The 23778-nt window shown below is 46.4% G+C and overlaps 1 protein-coding gene across 1 annotated transcript; it reads left to right on the top strand.

The window, feature by feature from the left end:
• The first annotated feature begins 16587 nt into the window (after positions 1–16587).
• LOC129501018 (cytochrome P450 2A13-like) lies at positions 16588–23224 on the top strand. The gene is given in 10 exon segments (XM_055312008.1): positions 16588–16675; positions 16678–16778; positions 17046–17208; positions 18016–18165; positions 18394–18554; positions 19699–19875; positions 20366–20507; positions 20911–21098; positions 21730–21871; positions 22417–23224. Coding segments are annotated over 10 exon segments (1482 nt in total). The 5' UTR covers positions 16588–16599; the 3' UTR covers positions 22599–23224.
• Positions 23225–23778: the final 554 nt, after the last annotated feature.

The following is a 23778-nucleotide window of genomic DNA, read 5'->3' as shown; positions in this document are numbered from 1 at the left end:
AGAGTCTTGGCTTTGGGACACCTGGGTGGCTTAGTGGTTGAGTGTCTGTCTTTAGCATAGGGCCTGACCCTGGAGACCTGGGATTGAGTCTTGCATTGGGCTCCCACATGGAGCCTGCTTCTCCCTCTGCCTGTGTCTCTGCTCTCTCTCTTTGTGTCTCTCATGAATTAATAAACAACACCTTAAAAAGAAAAAGTCTTACTTTTTCTTGTTGTAAAATGAACATAAACCAGTGGTGTGCTGGAACTGGCCAGTACCAACTCCTGAGAGCCACTGTGCATCTTTTCTCAATTCCACTGTTTAGTGACTTTATGTTGAGTCAATAGCTTGAAATCAGCCAGAAGACAGAGCATCTCCCTGCCCCGACTGCTGAAAGTCAGCTATTAGACACTTCCCAGTAGATCACTGATACTGTCCGTTCCTTTCACATTTGTTGTAAAGATACGATGATACCACGCAAGAGATATGGTTATCATGTCTACTGACATGCTCAATAAATGTTAACTCTTATCATTATTATTATATGGGTAAGACAAACCGTCACCCCAAAATTTTTATTATTATTATTTGATTGCTAGGACAGCCGTAGATGGTATTTGAGTCTCAGGCCAAAGGGCTCAGGATGGAGGAACCTGGGTTGATGAGACATATATGACTCAACAGATAAACCGGTGTTGAGCCTGAGCCCCTAAGATGTGTAATGCACAAGAGCAAGCACCCAGAGGCCAGACTGCCCATGTGACTCGGCAAGTTACTTAACCTCTTTTTGCTTTGTGTTATTCATGTTATTGTAAAATGAGGGTAATCACAACATCTCCTTTGGGTGTTGTAAGGATTAAATGAATTGAGAGGGCAGTGCTTGACAGGAGGCGCTCAGCACGTGTTAATGGTTCTTTTATCGCTCCTGTCACTGGCAGTTTTCCAAGCTTTTACCATCTGGTTTCCATTTTGACCTAAAAGTGAGACTTTTGAATGAGGAGATAGAAGTCATCACCATCCCCACTTCACAGAAGGGGAAACAGTGACCAACTGTGGGAGCTAGGATAGTATAGGTTGTGGTGACAGATCCTGGGCTAGAAGCCAGCACTTTTGCCTCCCTGACAGCTAGGCCTCTTAGAGCTACTTAGCCTTCCAACTAATATCATGGATTGAGATTTTCATTAAGTGGGGAGTAGCTTTTCAAAATTCTGGAGCTGGGCCCGGGCAACAGTTTGGTCAAAGAAGAGCAAGGCTTTGTTGACTCGAAGGTGATTCAGCTCAGCACCTCTGCTGAAATCTGGTCACACCTACTTTCTCTGTTAGCTCTGCGATTATAGGATTAATTGTTTCTCTCTCTTCCCATCCATCCTCTTCCACCTACTAATCAGCCAGTCACACATCCTTCTCTGGGATGAGCCCTGGGCTTACAGAACCAAGCTGAATTTAGAATAGCCTCCTCCTTCTTTATAAGCAGTGGTGGGAAGGATTTTTGATGGGTGTTGGGAAGAAATACCAACCCCTTCGGATAGAAATCTGCCATTCTAGGGGATCTTTTAATGTAGTGTCTAGATATGGGTGAGAAAGAATTCCTGATTCTAAAATTCAGTGTTCCTGATGCTAAGATTTAGAGGTAGTGGGTTTTTTTTTTTTTTTTTTTTTTTTTGGTAGTGGTTCTTATTCTACAGCTTTGGCTCTATGTGTCAAGGCATGGCTCATTAGAGAGAATGAAGAAGAGAGGTTGTTTGCTTCTAGGTGTCTTAGTGGTCATGTTAACAGATTTTTTTAAAATTTTTATTTATTTATGATAGTCACAGAAAGAGAGAGAGAGGCAGAGACATAGGCAGAGGGAGAAGCAGGCTCCATGCACCAGGAGCCCGATGTGAGATTCGATCCCGGGTCTCCAGGATCGCGCCCTGGGCCAAAGGCAGGCGCCAAACCGCTGCGCCACCCAGGGATCCCTTAACATAGATTCTAATTTGAGTTGAATTATCACTCAAATCTGTGGTAGAGGTATAGGTGTAGGTTAGGGATAGACAAAAGCCTCTCAGATAGCCCTGGGTCAGGACTCTTCTGTTGCAAGTGGTAGAAATTAGCTTCAAACCAACTTTAGCAAAAATTGTAATTTGTTAACTCACACTGAGTTTGAATTCAGGGGCTCAGATGAGTCTTCTGGACGCTGTCCATAACTGCATTTTCTGGATCTACTGGTCTATGTATGACTTTGTTCTCTTCTAGGGGTTCCCCAAGTGGTTGTAAGATGGACTTTTACAGTCTTAGGCCTACATTGTCTTTGGCAGATTATATTCCTTCCCAACTGAGCCTTACCCTATGGGCAGATTATATTTCTCACCCTCCTACTTCAGGTTTGCCCATTTAACTTGCTTTGGGTAACAAATTGTGAGTGAAAATGAGCTGGTAAGCATAAACTTTAAGGATTATCTCATTGCTTTGATTTTTCTTCCCTCACATAGTACTGGCCTGTCCCAGGCAAATGCTCCATCTTCAGCATTGGTCCAGCAATGAAGGGGATATGAAGCAAATCCATAGCTAATCAGCAACAAGTATGACTTTGTGAGTACTATACCCTTGTTGAGTCATTTGTTGGTGCTGGGTAACTTAGTCTAAGCTGACTGATACATTGTATTCATGGTTCTAGTTTTCAAAAAAGCAGCAACTCTTTCCCCAGCAGCTGAAGCGAACATTTCAGAAAGAAACCTGAGTAGATCATGTGGCCATCTCTTATGAAAGAGTGGTCGCAGGGAGTGGTGTACTGCGATTGATCATGTCTGCATTATGATCCCACCACTACCTTCTCCATCCCAAACCACACACGAACTTGAGCAAGTTCCCAATGGAATAAGGGAAGCACTGTTCTCAAAGGAAGGGATATTGATAGACTGTGTCCAGTGCAGATCTCTTCTTCAGTGGAGAGCTGGTCTCCAGGTTAGAATGAGATAAATTTGCCTAGGGATCAAGGAATCTGCTAGGACACTCTAACCTTTCCCCTTTAGAAACTCATTTTTCTTAGAACCCCTCTCATAGATTGGGGTGTGTCTGGTTTAAGTCTGATGCCACAAAAAAGACTCCAAGGACCCAAGAGGGAATCTCACTTTGAGGGCAGAAGGGACCTGTAGTAGATAACTTTGCACACATGTTGATGGAAAAGGACTGGTCCAGGCAGGTGCAAGGTAAAAGCTAGAAGAGCCTTCAACTTCACTCATCATGACTTGGGAACTATATCTGAACATGTGACATGTAGTAGAAGAGCCATACTCCTAGAAGCTCATTTTTTGGATTGTAAATATACGTTGCTTGTCAAGAGAGGCAGCCCAACACCATGGTTGAGTGCACAGCTCTGAGATCAAGCTGTCAGGCTCAAATTCCAGGTCTGCCTCTTGCACTCTGCTCTCTCTTGGCAAATGACTCAGCCTGGCTAGGATGTAGTCTAATTATCTGTGAGATGGATGTAATAACTGTATCTACCTCAAAGGATTGTTGAGAGGATTAAGTGAATCACTAAATAAGCCCTTCAAATAGAACCTAGAGACCATTAGAAACCTGTGACCATTACTTGTGATTATATCAACCAGGCTAAGGCCCCACCAGTTCTCTTGGGCTGTTGGCCCAATCATTTTTCTTTCCTTCATTTAGAAACAGACACACCCTCTGCTCAGACTTGTTAACTTATTCTTTTTTTTAAAGATTTATTTATTTATTCATGATAGAGAGAGAGAGAGAGAGAGAGAGAGAGAGAGAGAGAGGCAGAGACACGGGAGGAGGGAGAAGCAGGCTCCATGCTGGGAACCTGACGTGGGACTCGATCCTGGGACTCCAGGATCGCACCCTGAGCCAAAGGCAGGCGCTAAACTGCTGGGCCACCCAGGGATCCCTAACTTATTCTTTTGAACAAGTAACTCACTTGATTTCAAATTCAAAATGGATATAAAGGGATCCCTGGGTGGCGCAGCGGTTTGGCGCCTGCCTTTGGCCCAGGGCGCAATCCTGGAGACCCGGGATCGAATCCCACATCGGGCTCCCGGTACATGGAGCCTGCTTCTCCCTCTGCCTGTGTCTCTGCCTCTCTCTCTCTCTCTCTCTCTCTCTGACTATCATAAATAAATAAAAAAATTAAAAAAAAAACAAACAAAATGGATATAAAGTGAAATTACCTTGCTCCAACCTATCCTCCTACCCTTGACGCCCCTCAGCCAAAGGAAAAGACTTTAAAAGAGAAAGATTTTATTTATTTATTCATGAGAGATGCACAGAGAGAGGCAGAGATGTAGGTGGGGGGGGGGGAAGCAGGCTCATGGGGAGACCGATGCAGGACTTGATACCAGGACCCCCCAACAAGATCACGCCCTGAGCTGAAGGCAGATGTTGAACCTCTGTGTCATCCAGGCATCCCTAAAGGAAACTACTTTAAAAAAATATTTATTGGGATCCCTGGGTGGCGCAGAGGTTTAGCACCTGCCTTTGGCCCAGGGCGCGATCCTGGAGACCTGGGATCAAATCCCACGTCGGGCTCCCGGTGCATGGAGCCTGCTTCTCCCTCTGCCTATGTCTCTGCCTCTCTCTCTCTGTGTGACTATCATAAATAAATAAAAATTTAAAAAAATACTTATTTATTTTAGGTAGGCTCCATGCCCAACTCATGATCTGAGATCAAAAGTCGCATGCTCTACTGACTAAGCCAGTTAGGTGACCCTAAAGGAAGCTACTTTAAATAAACTATTATCTTGTATATATTTTGCTATTTTCTGCTCAAATTTTTTGCTTTTTTCTTTGATAACTATAAATTACATGCAGTAATGGGCATGGATATTGAATGAATGGGCTTGAAGAATTTCTACACTTGTATAGACCATGTAGATACTACTCAGAATGTTTCTAATACTTTGGAAGACTCTTCTGTGTCCAATCCAGTCATTTTCACCCCCAAAGCAACTACTGTCCTGACCTTCACAAATTTGTTTTGCCCATTATTTTTGAAATTCACATAAATGGAATCACAGAGTGAGTATGTTTTCATTTTTGTATGTTTGCTTTTTTCACTTAACATATCTATGATAATAATTCACTTTTGCACCCAGCACATTGTAGTGGGTACTTTTTATTTATTTATTTATTTTTATTTATGATAGTCACAGAGAGAGAGAGAAGAGAGAGAGAGAGAGAGAGGCAGAGGACACAGACAGAGGGAGAAGTAGGCTCCATGCACCGGGAGCCCGATGTGGGATTCGATCCCGGGTCTCCAGGATTGCGCCCTGGGCCAAAGGCAGGAGCCAAACCGCTGCGCCACCCAGGGATCCCAGTGGGTACTTTTAAAAATTGCTATGCAGAATATCATTGTATGAATAGGCTATTATTTCTTATTTACTCTACAATTGATGGACATTTGGGTTGTTTCCAATGTTTGGCCATTTGAACAACTCTGCCGTGAACATCCTAGTACTTATCTTTTGTGGGACATGTGTACGCATCACTCCTGGTTTATACCAAGGCTTTGCTTCCTCGCTGGTTAAGCATATGTTTAATTTTAGTAAACGGCCAGTTTCCTAAAGGATTGTATGACTATACATCCCCAACAGCAAGGTATGAATCTTCTTATTTCTCCACATCAATGGCAAACCTTGGACTTGCCTGCTCATTCTAGTTTAGCTCCTCTGTTGGTGTAAAGTGGCATTTATCCCTGCAGTAAACCCGTTTGTCTTTGAAATATTCCATTTATATATTGCAGTATTAGATTTAATATATTGTTTAGGTTTTTTTGTGTCTATTATCATGACTGATATTCACTTGAAATTTCCCTTTCTTGTAAGCCTTTGTCAAGCTTTTGTCAATAACTTGAGAAGTATTACCTCCTTTTGTATTTTCTGTAAGAGTATTTTTCTCCACAAATTGTTATTATATATTTCTTAAATGTTTGGACAAATTGTTATTCTTATTTAAAATTTATTTTAAAATTCCAGTATAGTTAATATACAGTGTTATATTAGTTTCAGGTGTACAATATAGTGATGCAACAATTCTGTACATTACTCAGTGCTCATGATAGTAAGTGTACTCTTGATCCCCTTCACCTGTTTTCCCCATCCCCCCACCTTCCATCCCTCTGCTAACCACCAGTGTGTTCTCTATACTTAAGAGTCTGTTTTTTTGGTTGACTTTTTTTTTCTTTGTTGATTTGTTTCTTAAATTCCACATATGAGTGAAGTCATATGGTATTTGCCTTTCTCTAACTTTCTCTGACTGACTTATTTCACTTAGCATTATACCCTCTAGATCCATTCATGTTGTTGCAAATAGCAAGATTTCATTTTTAATAGCTAAGTAATATTCCAACATACATATACATATAAAATTTACAGCAGCCAAGATATGGGAGATATATATATTTATATATACACACATTCCAATATAAATATATATTTAAATATATGTAGTATATACATACACCACATATATAAATATATATTTATATTTATTAGTACCTATATATACATATATACCAAATATATAAATATATATGTACCACACACATATTTAAATATGTGTGGTGTATATATATTTATACCACATCTTTTTTATTCATTTATCTGTCAGTGGCACTTTGGTTGTTTCCATTTCTTGTCTGCTGTAAATAAACATAGAGATGCATACATCTTTTCTTTTTTAAAAAAATATTTTATTATTTTTAATTGATTTCTACACTCAATGTGGGGCTCGAGCTCATATCCCCAAGATTAAGAGTCCTATGTTCTACTGACTGAGCCAGGCAGGTGTACCACATATATCTTTTCAAATGAACATTTTCATATTCTTTGGGTAAATACCCAGTAGAGGAACTAATGGATCATATAGTATTCTATTTTTAATTTTCCTCCACACTGTCTTCCACAGTGCCTACACCAGTGCGCATTCCCACCAACAGTGCAAGAGAGTTCTGGTTTCCCCACATCCTCGCCAACCTTTGTTTCTTGTATTGATTTTAGCCAAATCGTTATTCTTTATCAAGCTTCTTGTAATAGTAGCTTACAGGGATCCCTGGGTGGTGCAGCGGTTTGGCGCCTGCCTTTGGCCCAGGGCGCGATCCTGGAGACCCGGGATCAAGTCCCATGTCAGGCTCCCGGTGCATGGAGCCTGCTTCTCCCTCTGCCTGTGTCTCTGACTCCCTCTCTCTCTCTGTGTGTGACTATCGTAAATAAAAAAAAAATTAAAAAAGTAGCTTACATCACTGGTTTTCAGTTGTTCTTATCTTCTAGCATATGCTTTTACAAGTATAAATTTCACTCTGAATACTATATTTACATCCAGCTTCTCTAGATGTGAACATCTAATATAAACATAGCACAATTATCAAAACCAGGAAATTGAGATTGATGGTTTCTGTCCTTAAACTTCATGAACCAACCTCTGCTAGCTTCACACTTTTCTTCTGCAGCTTCCCCACCTTTCTCAGCCTACAAAGAACTGAAGGAAGTTAGGGCCTTGCTCTGGATTAGGCTTTGGCTTAAGGGACTGTTGTGTCTGATTTGATCTTCTATCCAGACCACTAAAATTTCCTCCAGATCAGCAATAAGACTGTTTTGCTTTCTTATCACTCATATGTTCACTGAAGTAGCACTTTTCATTTCCTTCAAAACTTTTACTTTATCTTCACAACTTGGCTAACTGGCACAAGAGGCTGAGCTTTTGGACTATGTTGGTTTTTGACATGTCTTCCTCACGAAGCTTAATTATTTCTTAACTCTTTCTTTTTTTAAAGATTTTATTTATTTATTTGACAGAGAGAGAGAGAGCACAAGCAGGGGAAGCAACAGAGGGAGAGGGACAAGCAGACTCCCTGCCAAACAGGGAGTCCGATGTGGGGCTTGATCCCAGGACCCCAGGATCATGACCTGAGCCAAAGGCAGATGTTTACCAACTGAGCCACCCAGGCATCCCCTTAATTATTTCTTGATTTTTTTTTATTTCTTGATTTAAAGTGAGAAATGTGCAACTCTTTCTTTTACTTGAGCACTTAGAGGCCACTGTAAGGTTATTAGTTGACCCAGTTTCTTCCTTCCTTCCTTCCTTCCTTCCTTCCTTCCTTCCTTCCTTCCTTCCTCCCTCCCTCCCTCCCTCCTCCCTCCCTCCCTTCCCTCCCTCCTGCCTTCCCTCTCTGTCTTTCTTTCTTCTTAAAGTAGGCTCCATGCCCAGCAGGAAGCCCAATGTGGGGCTTGAACTCATGACCCTGAGATCAAGACCTGAGCTGATATCAAGAGTCAGATGCTCAACCTCTTGAGCCACCCAGGTGCCCCTCCCTAATTGAAATTAGGAGCCTAATTTCAATATTTTATTTCAGTGAATAGGGAGGCTCAGAGGAGGGAGATAGATGGGGATGGACTTGACAGTGGAGTACTCAGGACCCACAAAATCTTTACCGATTAAGTTTGCCACCTTATATGGGCATGGTTTGCAGCACCCAAAAACAACTATAATAGCAATATGGTAGGTCACTAATCACAGATCAACATAGCAAATATAAGAATAAAAAACAGTCTTGAAATACTGTGAGAATTGCCGAAATATGACACAGAGACACTTGTGTTCTCACAAAGTGAGCAAATGCTGTTGGAAAAATGGTGCCAAGAGACTATCTCCAGACAAGGTTGCCACAAACTTCAGTTTGGAAAATATTCAATGTCTGTGAAGGACAACAAAATATGGTATGTCTAGATATAGATTTGGGGGTTCCCCCACTCTGGATCTCCTCTTTCTGAGACCCTCAACCTCTACCACCAGCTGCTGTAATCACCCTGCATTCTGTCCTCTGATTCTTCAACTCAGAAAACTTACAAGCTTCTGCTTCAGTTTCAGTCCTCCTCAAGGCACTGTCCTCACCGGTCTTCAGGCCCAAAGCTTTCATAACAGGAAATTCCCTTCTGATCCCCTTCAGTATCTGCCTGCTTTGATCCACTCCCCAGTGATGTCAGGGAAGCAGGTGGTTGCTCTTTTGAACATTTTCTGAGTTGATAGCTGTGACTTTCAGGATGCTTGATGCAGTAAGAGCTTCTCAACTATTATCAGAGTCAGGAACTCTCCAGAGCACTTCTAGAGTATGACTCTCCTCCCTCTCATTAAAACCCTTCCTTTATGAATCTGTCTCCTTTGGCTTTGTCTTCTGTCAAACTTTCTCCCTCTCTCTCCTCCAAGACCTGCTCTGCTCCTGTAAGAAGGCATGTGAGTGGCCACAGGTAGGAGCTGTCCCAACAACCTGACAGAAAGGAACTTGACTTTTGTCTGCTCCTTGGCCTTCCACTGACTCCATTTGAGCCACACTCCCCCAACCCACCTTGATCTTTGCTGCCATCTGAAACCTGAACACAAACATTTCGCTCTCTGTCCATAACCCTTGTTCTGCTCGCTCTCTGCCTTACTGCAGTGACTCTGCTTGGCTGGGTCTTTGGTTACTGTTCCAAAGAATGCCAAATCAACAGAAGGTCAAGTCTCCCTCCTACTGAAAGAACTGTTTTATTTTTATTTCTTATTTCACACTCAGAATCTTCTGTTTTAGGCTTATAGGGAAGCATTTCAAGAACCACAGGATTATCAGGAACAGTTTCCTGATGTCTCATGAAGAATCAAGGTGAGGTTTGGCAGTCCAGAGTGGTGGTTAAGAGCATGAAATCTAGAGTCAACACAAGCCCATGCAACGCTCTACCCTGATCAGCTGTGGAGCCCCAAACAACTCACTTTAACCTCCTTGGGTCTTGCTTAACTCATCTGCAACTGGGGATGCAGGCTTGCTGTGAGGACTTTAAAAAGATCTTGCTCATAAGAAGCTTCACACAGTAAGAGAATAAGCTCACTGAATGCTATCATTATCAGCAATACGAGTATTTACATTTGAAAATAATTTTTTAAAAGATTTTATTTATTCATGAGACACACACACACAGAAAGAGAGAGGCAGAGGGAGAAGCAGGCTCCATGGAGGGAGCCTGATGCGGGACTCGATCTCGGATCACATCCTGGGCCCAAGTCAGGCACTAAACCGCTGAGCCACCCAGGGATCCCCACAAACATTTACATTTGAACCAATAAAGTTTACCTAAGATTCTCACTTGGGAATGTTTTAGAACTAGTTGGAGGTGGTTGGTTTTTCAACTCCATGAATGTACTAAATGCCACTGAACTGTTTCCGTTAATAAGGTTAATTTTTTATAAATATTTCTTGATTTATTTTTTAACTTACATATTTATTTATTTAAGCCATACATCCAATGTGGAGCTTGAACTCACAACCTTAAGATCAAGAGTTGCATGCTCTACTGACTGAGCCAGCCAGGCACCCCTTCACTTCAATTAGAAAAAACATTCTCATTTGGAAGAGGGTCATAGATTTCAGCTGCACTTGTGAGCATGATGAAGTTTTCCTGAGGGTTTTGGGTCAGGATAAGGGGTAGAGGACAGCAAGTTGACTGGTGAGGTTGGCAGAGGGAGCAGGTGTGGCAGTCACATATGTTTGCTCTGTCCCGTCATCTTGCAAGTCTAAATGTGGCTTGCCAGAGTCTCTCTGCCATGCCCTCTTTCATCCCCCACCTGTGAAACTCATCCTGCAAGACCCAGTTCAAATGACACCACCTCTAGGAAGCCCTCCTCAATCCCAAGTACTCAATCATTACAAATAATTTCTAATGAATACTAATGGGATCATTGAAGACTTCAGTTTATCAAGGTCTGCTGTCCCACTAGTCTAAGAAAGCCCTAGAAGGAGGGATTGTGCCCAGTTCCCACCATGTCTAAAGTGGAACTCATTATCTCCTTCCTCAAACTTGCTCCTGATCTGTGTCCCCAAACCAATAGACAACATTACCATCTACCCCCACACTGGGCTCCTCCCTCGCACAGCCAACACATAACCAAGTAAGAATAGGTTCTTCCTTCTGTATATTTTCCAAACCACGCCTCCTCCCCATGCTCATGGCCTGGTCCTCTGTGTCCTGGGGCCTATAGAAGCCACTTCTGTGTCTTTGGACCTGCAGTCTCATCTCCAAAAATCTGAACAATCTCCCTGAAACTCAAATTTGAACATTTTGTTCTCCTGCCTAAGACCTTTCTGGGGCTCCCCATCATCTTAGGACAGAGTCTACACTCCCCACCAAGTCACATAAGGTCTAGCAGGTCTGACTCCTGCTGATGACTACAGCCTCATCATTGTCCAGCCCAGATCCTTCCAGCCTAACAGCACCTGACCATGCTCCCCTGCCTTGGCACTTGGATTCCTCTGCCCAGCATGCTCCCTCCCTAATCTCCTCCTCCTGCCTCAAAAACTCTTATTTAGTCCTCTAGTGGCTCATCCTGAACTTACAAGGTTGAAGCAAACGCCATTTCTGGGTCCCTACAGATGCTTGTGCCCCCCATCCCCATCCTGATCCCTCTCTCTGATCCACCATCCCCATCCTGACCCCTCTGCCTAGGTCTCCATCCCTCTGATGCCTTTACCTGATCTGCCCTACCTTTCTGCCTGTGTCCCTGTGCCCACGTCGACCTTTCTTCCCTGCCCTCCCCTGACCCCTCTGTCGGTGCCTTCTCACACCAGCCCTGTACATCCTGAGCTTCACCGACTTGTGGCTACTCTTTCTCCCTGTGGAGAGAGAGCTTCATGAGGGCAGGGCCCAGGGTCACCCCTGTGTCCTCAGCATTCCTCAGCACAGGCTGGCATGGAATGACCAGTTGACTGAGCGTAGGTCAGATGACTGGCTTAAGTATGTTGAAGGCTTAGGAGGCTGAGGGACACCGTGGGAGAGAGAATTTTCAGAGTGGATATTTGAGTTGATCCTCAGAATACTCTCAGGACACACCTATCACATGCAGGCCTTTTCTGTCTACTGTGACCTTTGAACACTGAGAGAGGCAATACCCTGGAAAAAAGAAATACTAGGTGTTCCAGGAGGGAAATGGATCTGGGTCAGTGTTGTGTTTGAAAGCAAACACAGGCACGAGCAGATTTCAGACACACATAGCGTGGCCCACATGCCTACATCTCATGCCAGAATGCACACGCAGGATGCCCAACCACACACATACATACATAGTCACCAGTACTACGTGCATACATACACATGTGAATGCACAGTCAGATGTCAGGGTGGACACACAGACACACATGCAGACGCCCTCCAACAGGCGTACTGCAAAGCATGTACTCAGTTGCTCACAAACAGATACAGAGACTGGCGTGCATTCAGGCACACTGGCCTGCACACACGCACCCTGTCATAAGCTCACACAGGTGTACACGTCTAGACATAAACAGGTATGGATACCCTCTTGTGTGCGCACGCACACTCCACAAAGACAGGGGTGTTCATCAATACAGGTATCAACATGGACACGCTGATACATACGTGCGCTCAGACGGGCAGAGACCCCCAGCATGTGCCCAGAATGACACACATACACAGATGTATAAATAAGAAGAAACATGACACAGGCCTCCAGGAGAACCTGCTGCACACACTGGCATGAACAGAAAGATCCAGAAGCACACAAGAGGGCTGAAAGGCTGACTTGCAGGATGAACATGACAAGGGGAGACACAAAGATATGGGTGGACAAGGTGCTGTGCCCCCATCAACCCCCAAACAAGCTGAGGGTTTGCCCCTGATGTACCCTCCTCACACTCCACCGTCCCTCCAGGAGGCCACCTCTGAGGTCAAAGCTCCATTCGAAGCTCCAGGAGAAAGGCTCAGCTGTGCCCCAGAAGGGAGGGCAGGCAGATTCGCACAAGGCTTTCTCTCCCTTCCCCCTTTCCCAGAGGGGAAGTATTCAGAACTTCAGACCAGAGAACATAAAGTCCAGAAGGGGGTTTAGAGAACCGCTTCCTCATGTCCTTCATCCTGAAGATTAATAGGAATAGCTATTACTTATTGGCACTTACTGCCATGTACTTCACAGCCATTAACCCACTGACTCTTCCCATAATGGGGGAAGAGGCAGGTCCTGTCATTGGCCTCAGGAGGCTCAGAGATGAGGTGAGTTGTTCAAGGTCCCACTGCAAGAACGGATAAGGGATTCCAATCCACGCCTTAACTGTGCTCTTAACTGCACTCTTAAGTGCTGTACCATTGTCCAGAAAGGGATACTGAGTCTCAGTAAGGGAAAGAGATTTTTCTGAGTGCACCACTAACTCACCCTAGAAGCTGATCCCTGGCCCTTGTACACTCGCCTGGAATGCTCCTGCCTCTGGGGGAGATAGCATGATAAAAGCTGACTTCACTCTATTTCTAGTGTTACCAACAAGGCCAAACTCACTTGACCTCTCTGTTGCCAAATACTTCTGTCTGCCACGTGCCCTACTCCCCGCTTCAACTCCCAGTTAACGACAGCCAGTCTGAACACTCAGTTCCCTGCCTGGTGCCAAACGCACTGAAAACAAACTCTTGAAATTCTACCTCTATCCTTGCCAAGGAAAACCGGTGGGGGAGGGAGGGGAAGGTGTGGCCTAGGCTTGCAGCCAGCCCAGGTGTAGGCTGCCTTTTGGGATTAAGGAGACTCATACCTGCCAAGCCCATGCTAATCCTTCCCTCCACTACTCCCTCTAAAACCAACAAACAACGTTCCTATCTCTGCTTTGTTCTCTGCCCTCTGTTTCCGCCCTAGAGGACTAAGGCTCAGCGGCAACATGCCAGTCTGAGTGCCAACCTCACCCACCTGCACTCATCCAAAGTTAGCTCTGGCATCTGAACAGGTGAGAGGAAGTTTTGACCATCAGATGCTGCCTCGTGCCTTATGGGGCCCACAGAAGATCAATCCAAGACCCACATGGTGCTTATGTCAGAGCCAGCTGGGACCAGCCTCAGGGCTACATGGTGCCACCCTTGTGACCCCCTGAAGTCAGCCCCAGTGGCTGCCAGGGCCTACCGTCAGACCCTCCTGGCACCAGGGCTGGCTCCGTTAGTGTTCTCTTGGTATCAAGCTCAGTGTCAACTGGCTTTCAATGCTAGTGTTTCAATCTCTGTGCACTAGCAACTATTTATTAGCACTTACTGCCATGTACTTCACAGGCATTAACCCACTGACTCCCACATGCCAATCTCATGCCACCCCTTGCTACACTTGGCCTCCACTTGGCCCTCACGGTGGGCTAGGCCAGTCAGTGGAGGTAGGAGAGGACAGGGTTCAAATCCCAGCTCCCTACCTGCCACCCGTGTGACCTCAAGCAAGTGCCAGTAGAGAGGCTTGCTCTTCTGAACAGCAAAAGGAAGATGATATGAACAAGCCCCACTGCTAGAAGGATTCCATGAGCTCACACATCCACACACTGGATCTTCACAATTAGTGCTCACCAAAGGGTAGTGCCCTATTGTTAAAGAAGAAGGTCACTGAGGGAAGGACAGCAAGGCCACCATGTGTTCTCACTCCCACCCTCAGTCTCCAGGGCTTGGCTCTCTCCCCACTCAGTTTTCCCAAACCTCTCCCACTGTGGGTCCCTCTGTGTGCTGCCAGTAGCCCTGCCAAACCTGCAATCACCCCAAAGGGACCTCACACGCCCTCCCCCTCCACCTTCTCTTCTCAGGTACTCCCTTTCCACTGGCGGGGAAACCCAGCCCCAGAAAGGGGAGTAAGCATGCAGAGGAGACACAGGAGCCCCTGCCCACCCTCTGTTGTCTCTCCTCAGTATCTCACATACGAAATCGGGAACACTAGTAACCCCACTACTAACAACAACAATGGGAATGATGATCCTAGTGAGCTCCCCAGGGACCTGGGTAGAACCAGTGAGGTTTTCTGTAAATTACACCCCTTGAGACACTTGGGACTTTCGGGCACCGTACTGGTGGATGTCATTACCATTTCAAGTCTTGCTCAGTCCCTCTGCCACTCAGACCACAAGTTACTCTTCTTTACTAAGGGAAGTTCCACTTAAATGTGGCTCTGGACTTCTACCTCTTTCCCAATCACAGAGAGGCAGGGACACTGATCCTGACCTTGCTTTGAAGTCCTCGTAGGGATTCTCTGTTCAAAGCAATGGCAGGGCAAAGCCTGGGGCAAGTGCTACTCTTTGATCCTGCCAGACTCCCATATACTCCTCCTCCCAGGAACCCTATCACAGCCAGGGGTCCTCCCTCATCACAAGACCCTCAAATCCACTCCCGGGGCTCTCTCAGTCCAAGACTTTTAACATTTTTATTTTTAATTTATTATTTCATTTTTAAAAAATATATTATTTATTTACTCATGAGAGACAGAGACAAGGCAGAGGAAGAAGCAGGCAGGGAGCCTGATGCGGGACTTGAAATCAGGACCCCGGGATCATACCTGAACCAAAGGCAGATGCTCAACCACCAAGCCACCCAGTCTCTCCTACCTTTTTAATTTTTTAAGTAAGTTCTACACCCAGCCTGGAGCCCAGCACAGGTCTTGAATTCACAACTCTGAGATTAAGAGCTAAGCTGAGATCAAGTGCCCGATGCTTAACTGACTAGCCACCCAGGCACCTGATCCCCTCCTAAGACCTTTAAACATGTATCCCTCCTTACCAAACCCCCCAAATCTATATCTACAGACACACAGGCTGTCCCGTTACAACACTCTTTTTTTTAAAAAAAGATTTTATTTTATTTATTCATAAGAGACACACACACACAGAGAGAGAGAGAGAGACAGAGGAGAAGCAGGTTCCATGCAGGAAGCCTGATGTGGGACTCGATCCCGGGACTCTAGGGTCACACCCTGGCCTGAAGGCAGGTGCCAAACCGCTAAGCCACCCAGGGATTCCCTCAACACTCTTTTTAATCTAACTTTCCTTCTTTTTCCTTTCTTTCTTTCTTTCTTTCTTTCTTTCTTTCTTTCTTTCTTTCTTTCTTTCTTCTTTCTTTCTTTCTTTCTTTCTTTCTTTCTTTCTTTCTTTCTTCTTTCTTTTTTTCCTTTTTCTTTTTTCTTTTTTTTTAGAGAGAGAGTGAGGGAGTGCTTAGCTGGGGTAGGGGAGGAGGAGGGGCAGAGGGAGAATGGAGAGAGGGCGGGGGGCAGGGGCAGAAGGAGAGGAGGGGCAGAGGGAGAAGGAGAGATAATCTTAAGCAGCCTCCCCAACCAGTCCAGTCCAGCTCAGAGCCTGATGCTGGGCTTATCTAATGATCCTGAGATCATTACTTGAGCTGAAATCAAGAGTTGAATGCCTGACTGAGCCACCCAGGTGTTCTCCCTTCCAACACTCTTAAACCCAGATCTCTGGATTCTTTTCTCTGGAGACCTCAAATTATACAATGTTAGGGTCCCTTGACACTGAATATTCAAACCTCAGGGTGCTCCACATCCAAGTATTCTAAACTCTTCAGTTCTGGAATTTGTCTACTGCTTCACTCAATTCTAGGGCCCTGGGGTGGGCCCTCCTGAGGGACAACACACTCTGTTTTGGGGCCTAATCCCTGTTAATCTCCCTGGAGTCCCCTCCTCCTGCCTTGTTGGCTGTGTGCCAAGCTCAGCAGTGAGCCCAGGGTGTCTGTGTGTGGGTTTAGCTGGAAAGCTGAAATGGCACAATTATATAATCGGCACCAAACTCCGCCTTTCCTAGGTGGTATAAAGGCAAACCACCCCAGCCAGCACCATCTGACTGTCTCTCTCAGTGCCACCATGCTGGCCTCAGGGCTTCTTCTGGTGGCTTTGCTGGCCTGCCTGACAATAATTGTCTTGATGTCTGTCTGGAAGCAGAGGAAACTGGGGGAAAGCTCCCTCCAGGACCCACCCCACTGCCCTTCATTGGAAATTACCTGCAGCTGAACACAGAGCAGATGTACAACTCTCTCATGAAGGTGTCAGGAGGCAGGGAGTGGGTGGAATGGGGTAGGGTTGGGGACCTGCCTAAAGGAGCTGGGACTTTGTGGCAGGGGACGGGAAAGGTTGGACAGAGTCTTAAGAAAGTGGAAATGCGCAGACTGGGCATAAGAAAGAGCAGATCTTGGAATGTCCAGTCCCTTGAGTATCAGAACCTGGGGGAATGCATGCAGTAGGTGAGGACTGCTCTCAGGGCCAGGTCCCAGTGGGGGGCCGCAGCCTCTAAGCACTCCCACCTCCATCAGATCAGCAAACGCTATGGCCCTGTGTTCACCATCCACCTGGGGCCCCGGCCTGTCGTGGTGCTGTGTGGACACGAGGCGGTGAAGGAGGCTCTGGTGGACCAGGCTGAGGAATTCAGCGGGCGAGGCGAGCAGGCCACATTTGACTGGCTCTTCAAAGGCTATGGTGAGGAGGCTCCGGGTGGGGGCACATGATCAGGCATGCTTGATGCCTCGGTTTCTCCACTGTTTTTCTCCTGACTCATTTGCCCAAGGCTATGGCCGGATTCTACCCCTGCTCCCTCTGTCCTGTCCTTGGTTATTGTGGCCTTTCTCTGGTCTTCTCTAGCTTGACTCAAGGGTCTATGTCTCTACTCCCCCAGCTTCTCGGCCCACCTCCCTGTTCTCTCTCACGGATGCCTCTTCTTCCCCCAGGTCTGGGAGGAGCTCTTGGGATTTCTGCTTTGGAACTCCGTGCTCCACTCTGTGTCCTTCTTTCTCCTTCCCAGCTTCGATATTTCCCCTTGCTTCTGCCTCCCTCTGTCTGCCTCTTGGTTCTTGGTGTGAGAATCTCACCTTGTTTCTGCTTCACATCCCATGCTTCTAACTCTGGAAACAGCTTCTCCTCTCTCCAGACCCTCTCTGTTCTTGCTCTGTATTTTCCCCTTTCTCTGGCTCAGCGTTAGAATCCTTAATGATTTTTACTGCCATTTCCCAGATCCCCAGGAATATCAGATTCCTCCTCCCACCCCATCGCTTTGTGTTTATGTGTCTCGTATCTCGTTTCCTCTGAGCATCTGACTTGTCTCTCTCCTTCCGATTCTTTTTTTCCAACCCAGTCTCTGTTTCAGTATTGCTCTGACCTTAAGTTGTATCTCTCTTCGTCTCCCCTACAACCCATCCTTCCCCACCTCCTGCTCTCTGCCCACCTCTGTCCACCTCTGTCCCCCATCTCCCCCCCTCACCTCCTGGCACCCCCATGCTCCCTCCTCAGGTGTGGCGTTCAGCAACGGGGAGCGGGCCAAGCAGCTCAGGCGCTTCTCCATCACCACACTGCGGGACTTTGGAGTGGGAAAGCGCGGCATTGAAGAGCGCATCCAGGAGGAGGCAGGCTTCCTCATTGAGGCCCTCCGGGACACACGAGGTGAGTGAGCAGGAGGGAGAGAGAAGGAGGGCTACACTCACACAGGCATGTGCTTTCTCCTCCAGGAAGGGGACTGGATTGGGAGAAGGGATCCAGGCTCTGGGATCCTGTGCTAGAAGTTTGGCTCCTCACTCCAGGGCTCTCCCCCAATTCTCAGGCTGGCATCAGAGCACCCAGTTGATGCTTTCCAAAATTGCTGTCTCTCCCCACCCCCAACCCATTCCCCAGGTGCCTTCATCGATCCCACCTTCTTCCTGAGCCGAACAGTGTCCAATGTCATCAGCTCCATTGTTTTTGGGGATCGCTTTGACTATGAGGACAAAGAGTTCCTGTCATTGCTGCGTATGATGCTGGGGAGCTTCCAGTTCACAGCTACATCTATGGGGCAGGTAACCCATCTCAATCTGGCTCTACAACACTACTACTGCCAAATGCTCCCCCACGTGGAAAACAGCTGCTCCAAACTGCCTCCTCCTCCAGACAGGGTTCTGTCAAAGCCACTCTTTGACAGTGGAATAGTTACACCAGAATACCCAGTTTTCAAGGACACTTGGACATCTCAACAGATGCTCCCCCCACCAAAAAAACCTAAAACTGAAACCAAACAAAGAACAGTCTGCAGGCAAGGTACACGTTATCAGCCCAGCCATACTGCCTGGGCATGTGTTCCTATCCCAACTTACCTATTGGCTCCCTTATAAGATTTTTCTATCTTAATATCTTAACACCTGAACAAATGACCACCTCAGCCCACCTCCCGAATACATGAACACCTGGTGTTCTAAAACACAGCCCACCAAAATAATTTGGTATTTACACAGGTCCCACACCAGCCCACTTGGCTACCTAGATAAGTCTCCCTACAGAGCCCCTTGAAACACCTGAACATCTGGACAGGTGCCCCAGCTAAGAAGATCCCAACACATCTAAACACTGGATAGATGGTTCCTCAAACACCCAAATCGTGTCCCCTAACCCAGCTGACTCACAGAAGTGCCCCCCCATCAGCCCCTGTGAATATCTGAAATACATGAACTACCCCACCTCATCACTTGCATACCTGCCCCCACTTTAATACCTCAGCACCTGTACAGAAGCCACCATTCCATATCCCTTAAATATCTGGATAGTTGTCTCCAACTAAGCCTACTTGATACCTAAAGACCTAAATAGGTGACTTCCCCCGCCCATATCAGTCAGAAAAAAAAATAGGTAGATACCTGAATAGTCGTCTCCCAATTCAACCTCACCTGAATATGTGAATACCTAGATGTGTTCTCCAATCCAACCTCACCTGAATACTTGGAACCTGGATGTGTGTCCCAATCCTTCTCACTTATATTCTGAGACAGGAGCCTCACACTTAACTCACGTGAAAACTTAGATATCTCCTCCCATCAAACCCCGTATAAATAAAAGTCACCTGGACAGGTGCCTTTAATCCAGTGCCTTCCTTGCCCCAAGAAGGGTCCTGCTCCCATCAGGATCTACCCACTGACAGCTTCCCATCCCTTCTACTCTCCCCATCCTCAGCTCTATGAGATGTTTTACTCAGTGATGAAACACCTGCCAGGGCCACAGCAACAGGCATTTAAGGAGCTGCAGGGTCTGGAAGACTTCATAACCAAGAAAGTGGAGCAGAACCAACGCACACTGGATCCCAACTCCCCTCGAGACTTCATTGACTCCTTCCTCATCCGCATGCAGGAGGTACAACCCAGCAGCATTCCTCTTTTGCGGACAGCCTGCAAAGCCAGGCAGAGGGAAACCAGGCTGGGATGGGGAGAGCAGAGGCCCATTCTTATCATCCCCCTCATAACATCCTCACCATCCCAAGTGTAATAACCCTGGCTGCTCCATCTATGAGCACTTGCCCATGGGTAGGACCTGCATGTGAACCATTAAGCAACACTTGTGTACCGTGTGCTTGCTGTCTGCATCCCTCTCCTTCTAAATATTCCTTACCATAAAACTGTGACACCAGGGCTGATGAGTAAAGGACAGATAGGCAGCCAGGTAAAGAATGTGGAAGGGTGTTTTGGGCAGAGCCAGCAGCCTGAACAAAGCCCTGGCTGGACTGAGGTCTTCTCCCCACCTCTGGTCTGGATCTAAGAGAGGTGGGTCCAGACGGAAAGATCCCGGAAGGGCTCTGAGGGCCCTGAGGGGAGTGGGTCTGGCCTGAAGCCCTCTCTCCCTGCAGGAGCAGAACAACCCTAACACGGAGTTTTACTTGAAGAACCTGGTGTTGACCACACTGAACCTCTTCTTTGCGGGCACTGAGACAGTCAGTACAACCCTGCGGTATGGCTTCTTGCTGCTCATGAAGCACCCAGATGTGGAGGGTAAGCCGGGGAAGGGGGGCAGGCAGTGCAACAGTGGCCACAGATCCCAACACTTCCTCTGAGTCCACTGTGATGTCCCCACCTTTCCCAGGGCCCAGGACCCTAAGGATGCTCTGTTATCCAGCTATAGGTGATATTCTGCTGATAAGCATCAGCTGAGTTTCACTCGCTGTGAAAATGTTGAAAATACCTGAACTGACTGGCAGTTCTGTGCCGAGTCAACTGTATGTGAGACCACATGCAGCTTGAGACCAGGTGAATAGAATGCTTCACCAACAATGTTTATGGCCAAGATCTGTTTTGAATGGTCTACATCCATGTTACAGATAGATATACATAATTGGACTATCATCCCCACCCTGAGACCCCCAGATAGCTAAACACTTTCCCCCTCCTCCCACAGCCAAAGTCCATGAGGAGATTGATCGGGTGATTGGCAAGAACCGTCAGCCCAAGTTTGAGGACCGGGCCAAGATGCCCTACACAGAGGCAGTGATCCATGAGATCCAAAGATTTGGAGACATGATCCCCATGGGCGTGGCCCGCAGAGTCACCAAGGACACCAAGTTTCGGGAGTTTCTCCTCCCCAAGGTACTTTCCTGTCTGGCCTACAGGGACCTCCAGCCTGCTCCTTGTGACCTAGCATCTCCCATTCCTCTTAGAATCTTCCCAGCCCTTGTCCCACTGTCTCAATCAAACACTCCCCCAGCCACCATTTATTTCCCTTCAACCCACCCACTCAGAGATTCTTGAATCCTTTATCTCCCCCAGAGCTCCTGCCACAGGGCATATGAGCCCCATGTCCCCAAACTTTCTCTTTCAAAAGACATGAACCTCATTTCCAGACCTCTTCTCTCAAGGGCATGAATCTCATGTCCCCCAGACATCTCACCTAGAGAGGCACAAACTTGATATCTCTCAAACTTCCTGTCTCTGGGAGCATGAACCCATATCCTTTCAACTTCCTGCCTTGGAAGACATGAGCGGCACATCCCCCATACCTTCTGTCCTAAGAGACACAGAATCTGTGCTTTTCAAACTTCTCTTGTCAGGAGACATGAACCCCATGTCTGCCAAGCTTCCTTCTAAGCACCCACAATCCCACACCTCCCATTTCTCATCACCTAGGGCAGGCACTCCAATTGTCCCTCCAACCTCCATGCACTTTCAGCACACGATACCCCCACTCTACCTTATCAGATCCCTCTCTCCTCCTCACCAGGGCACCGAAGTGTTCCCTATGCTGGGCTCTGTGCTGAGAGATGCCAAGTTCTTCTCCAACCCCCAAGACTTCCACCCCCAGCACTTCCTGGATGAGAAGGGGCAGTTTAAGAAGAGTGATGCTTTTGTGCCCTTCTCCATTGGTAAGAGACCACTGTCTGCTGCCAAGCCACTGCTCCCACCAACAGGGCCTCCTTCATCCCAGCTCCCTCTCTAAGGTGCAGCCTGGTGTCTTTCTCCAGCTTGGAAGTCCCTCTCATGCTCTACCTTGCAGCCCATCAGTTGCAACCTCCAGAGCTACTTGAGCTCAAGCAAAAGGATAGGGGTGATCATACCCGTTTCAGAGAAGCAGAAAAATCAAAGCCCTTAGTGAATCAGAGATTTGTCCAGAGTCATTTACATTCTTCTTTAGGTTCCTTGGGAGGAGATGAGAGCCCAGCAGCCATATACTTGGATACTTGGAGGGAAGGGGCATCTAAATTTCCCATTGCTACAGACTGCTAGCTCACCCCCATCTCCTGTGCAAGGGAAACTGGTGCTCAGAGAGGATTAGAGATGTCTCTGAAAGTCTCTGAGGCCACGATATTGCAGCACCTCCTCCCTGGGTAATGCAGCTGGGGATGGACAGTGGGGCAAGAGGGCAGTGAGAGCAGGCCTTACCTCCAGCTCTCCCATTCTGTGTCTTCAGGAAAGCGATACTGTTTCGGAGAAGGCCTGGCTAGGATGGAGCTCTTTCTCTTCCTCACCACCATCTTGCAGAACTTCCGCTTCAAGTCCCTGCAGCTGCCCCAAGACATCGATGTGTCCCCCAAACATGTGGGTTTTGCGACCATCCCACGAAATTACACCATGAGCTTCCAGCCCCGCTGAACAAGGGCTGTGCAAGCGCCGGGGTATGGGGAGAAGCAAAGGGGGGTGGGGAACAGGGGTGTAGCTACTGGGGGGCTGCGGGGGTGGGGCTAGTAGGAGGGAGGTGGCTTTTGGGGAATGATAGGGCAAGGTGAATAGGAGAGGAAGAGGAAAGGAATTGACTCCATCTATTGATCTTGTTAGAGATGGATCCTTAAGAGGTTGGGTAAGAGGAAGGGAAACTTTATACTATATTGTTAATAATAATAATGTGTATTATTTATTGAATCAAACTCTGTGTTAGTTCTGTGCTAAAAGCGTCACACACTTACATCACTTAATGCTCACAAACCCATCTGCCAGTGTTCATGCCCATTTTACAAGTGACAAAACTTAACTGGTTCCCAAGGAATCTACAGCAAGAACGAAAAATTCTTTTAATAAATGAGTTTAGTAAGGTCACTAAGCACATAAAAGTCTTTTTCTGTTGTTGTTTTTCTGTATATTTTAGGACATAAAAATTACACAATAACACGTATAGTCACTGAAATACTTAAGTATAAATCTGACAACACATGTGCCAAGCCTGTACGGCGAAAAATACAAAATACCGATGAAGGAAATAAAATATTATTTATTTATTTATTTATTATTTATTTTTTATTTTTTTAAAATATTTTTTAAATTAAAAAAGATACCATGTTCATTGATTGGCAGATCAGTACAGTAAAGAAGAAAGAAGAAACCTGATGTATAGGTGTAAGATAATTACCATAGAAACGACAGCAAGATTTTTTTGGTATGGATTTAGACATTTATTTGAAAATTTATATGGAAAGGGCAGCCCTGGTGGCCCAGCGGTTTAGCGCTGCCTTCCCCCCACCCGGAGTGTGATCCTGGAGACCCCGGATGGAGTCCCACATTAGGCTCCCTGCATGGAGCCTGCTTCTCCCTTTGCCTGTGTCTCTGCCTCTCTCTCTCTGTGTCTGTCATGAATAAATAAATAAAATCTTTAAAAAATTATATGGAAAGGCAAAGGAAGAGAGCTAAAACAATTTTAAAGAAGGATGAAGTGGAGAATCACACTTTCCAATTTGTTCCCTTGGGAATCAGTAAAAGCTCTGGTTAGAGATAAGTTTGTAGCCTTATATTTTCATATTGGAGAGGAAGGAAGTTTAAAAATTAATGTACTTAGTGTCCA

Source organism: Nyctereutes procyonoides, unplaced genomic scaffold (genome assembly GCF_905146905.1).
Source record: "Nyctereutes procyonoides isolate TBG_1078 unplaced genomic scaffold, NYPRO_anot_genome, whole genome shotgun sequence".
NCBI lineage: Eukaryota > Metazoa > Chordata > Mammalia > Carnivora > Canidae > Nyctereutes > Nyctereutes procyonoides.
This window is presented reverse-complemented; position numbering and strand designations above follow the sequence as displayed.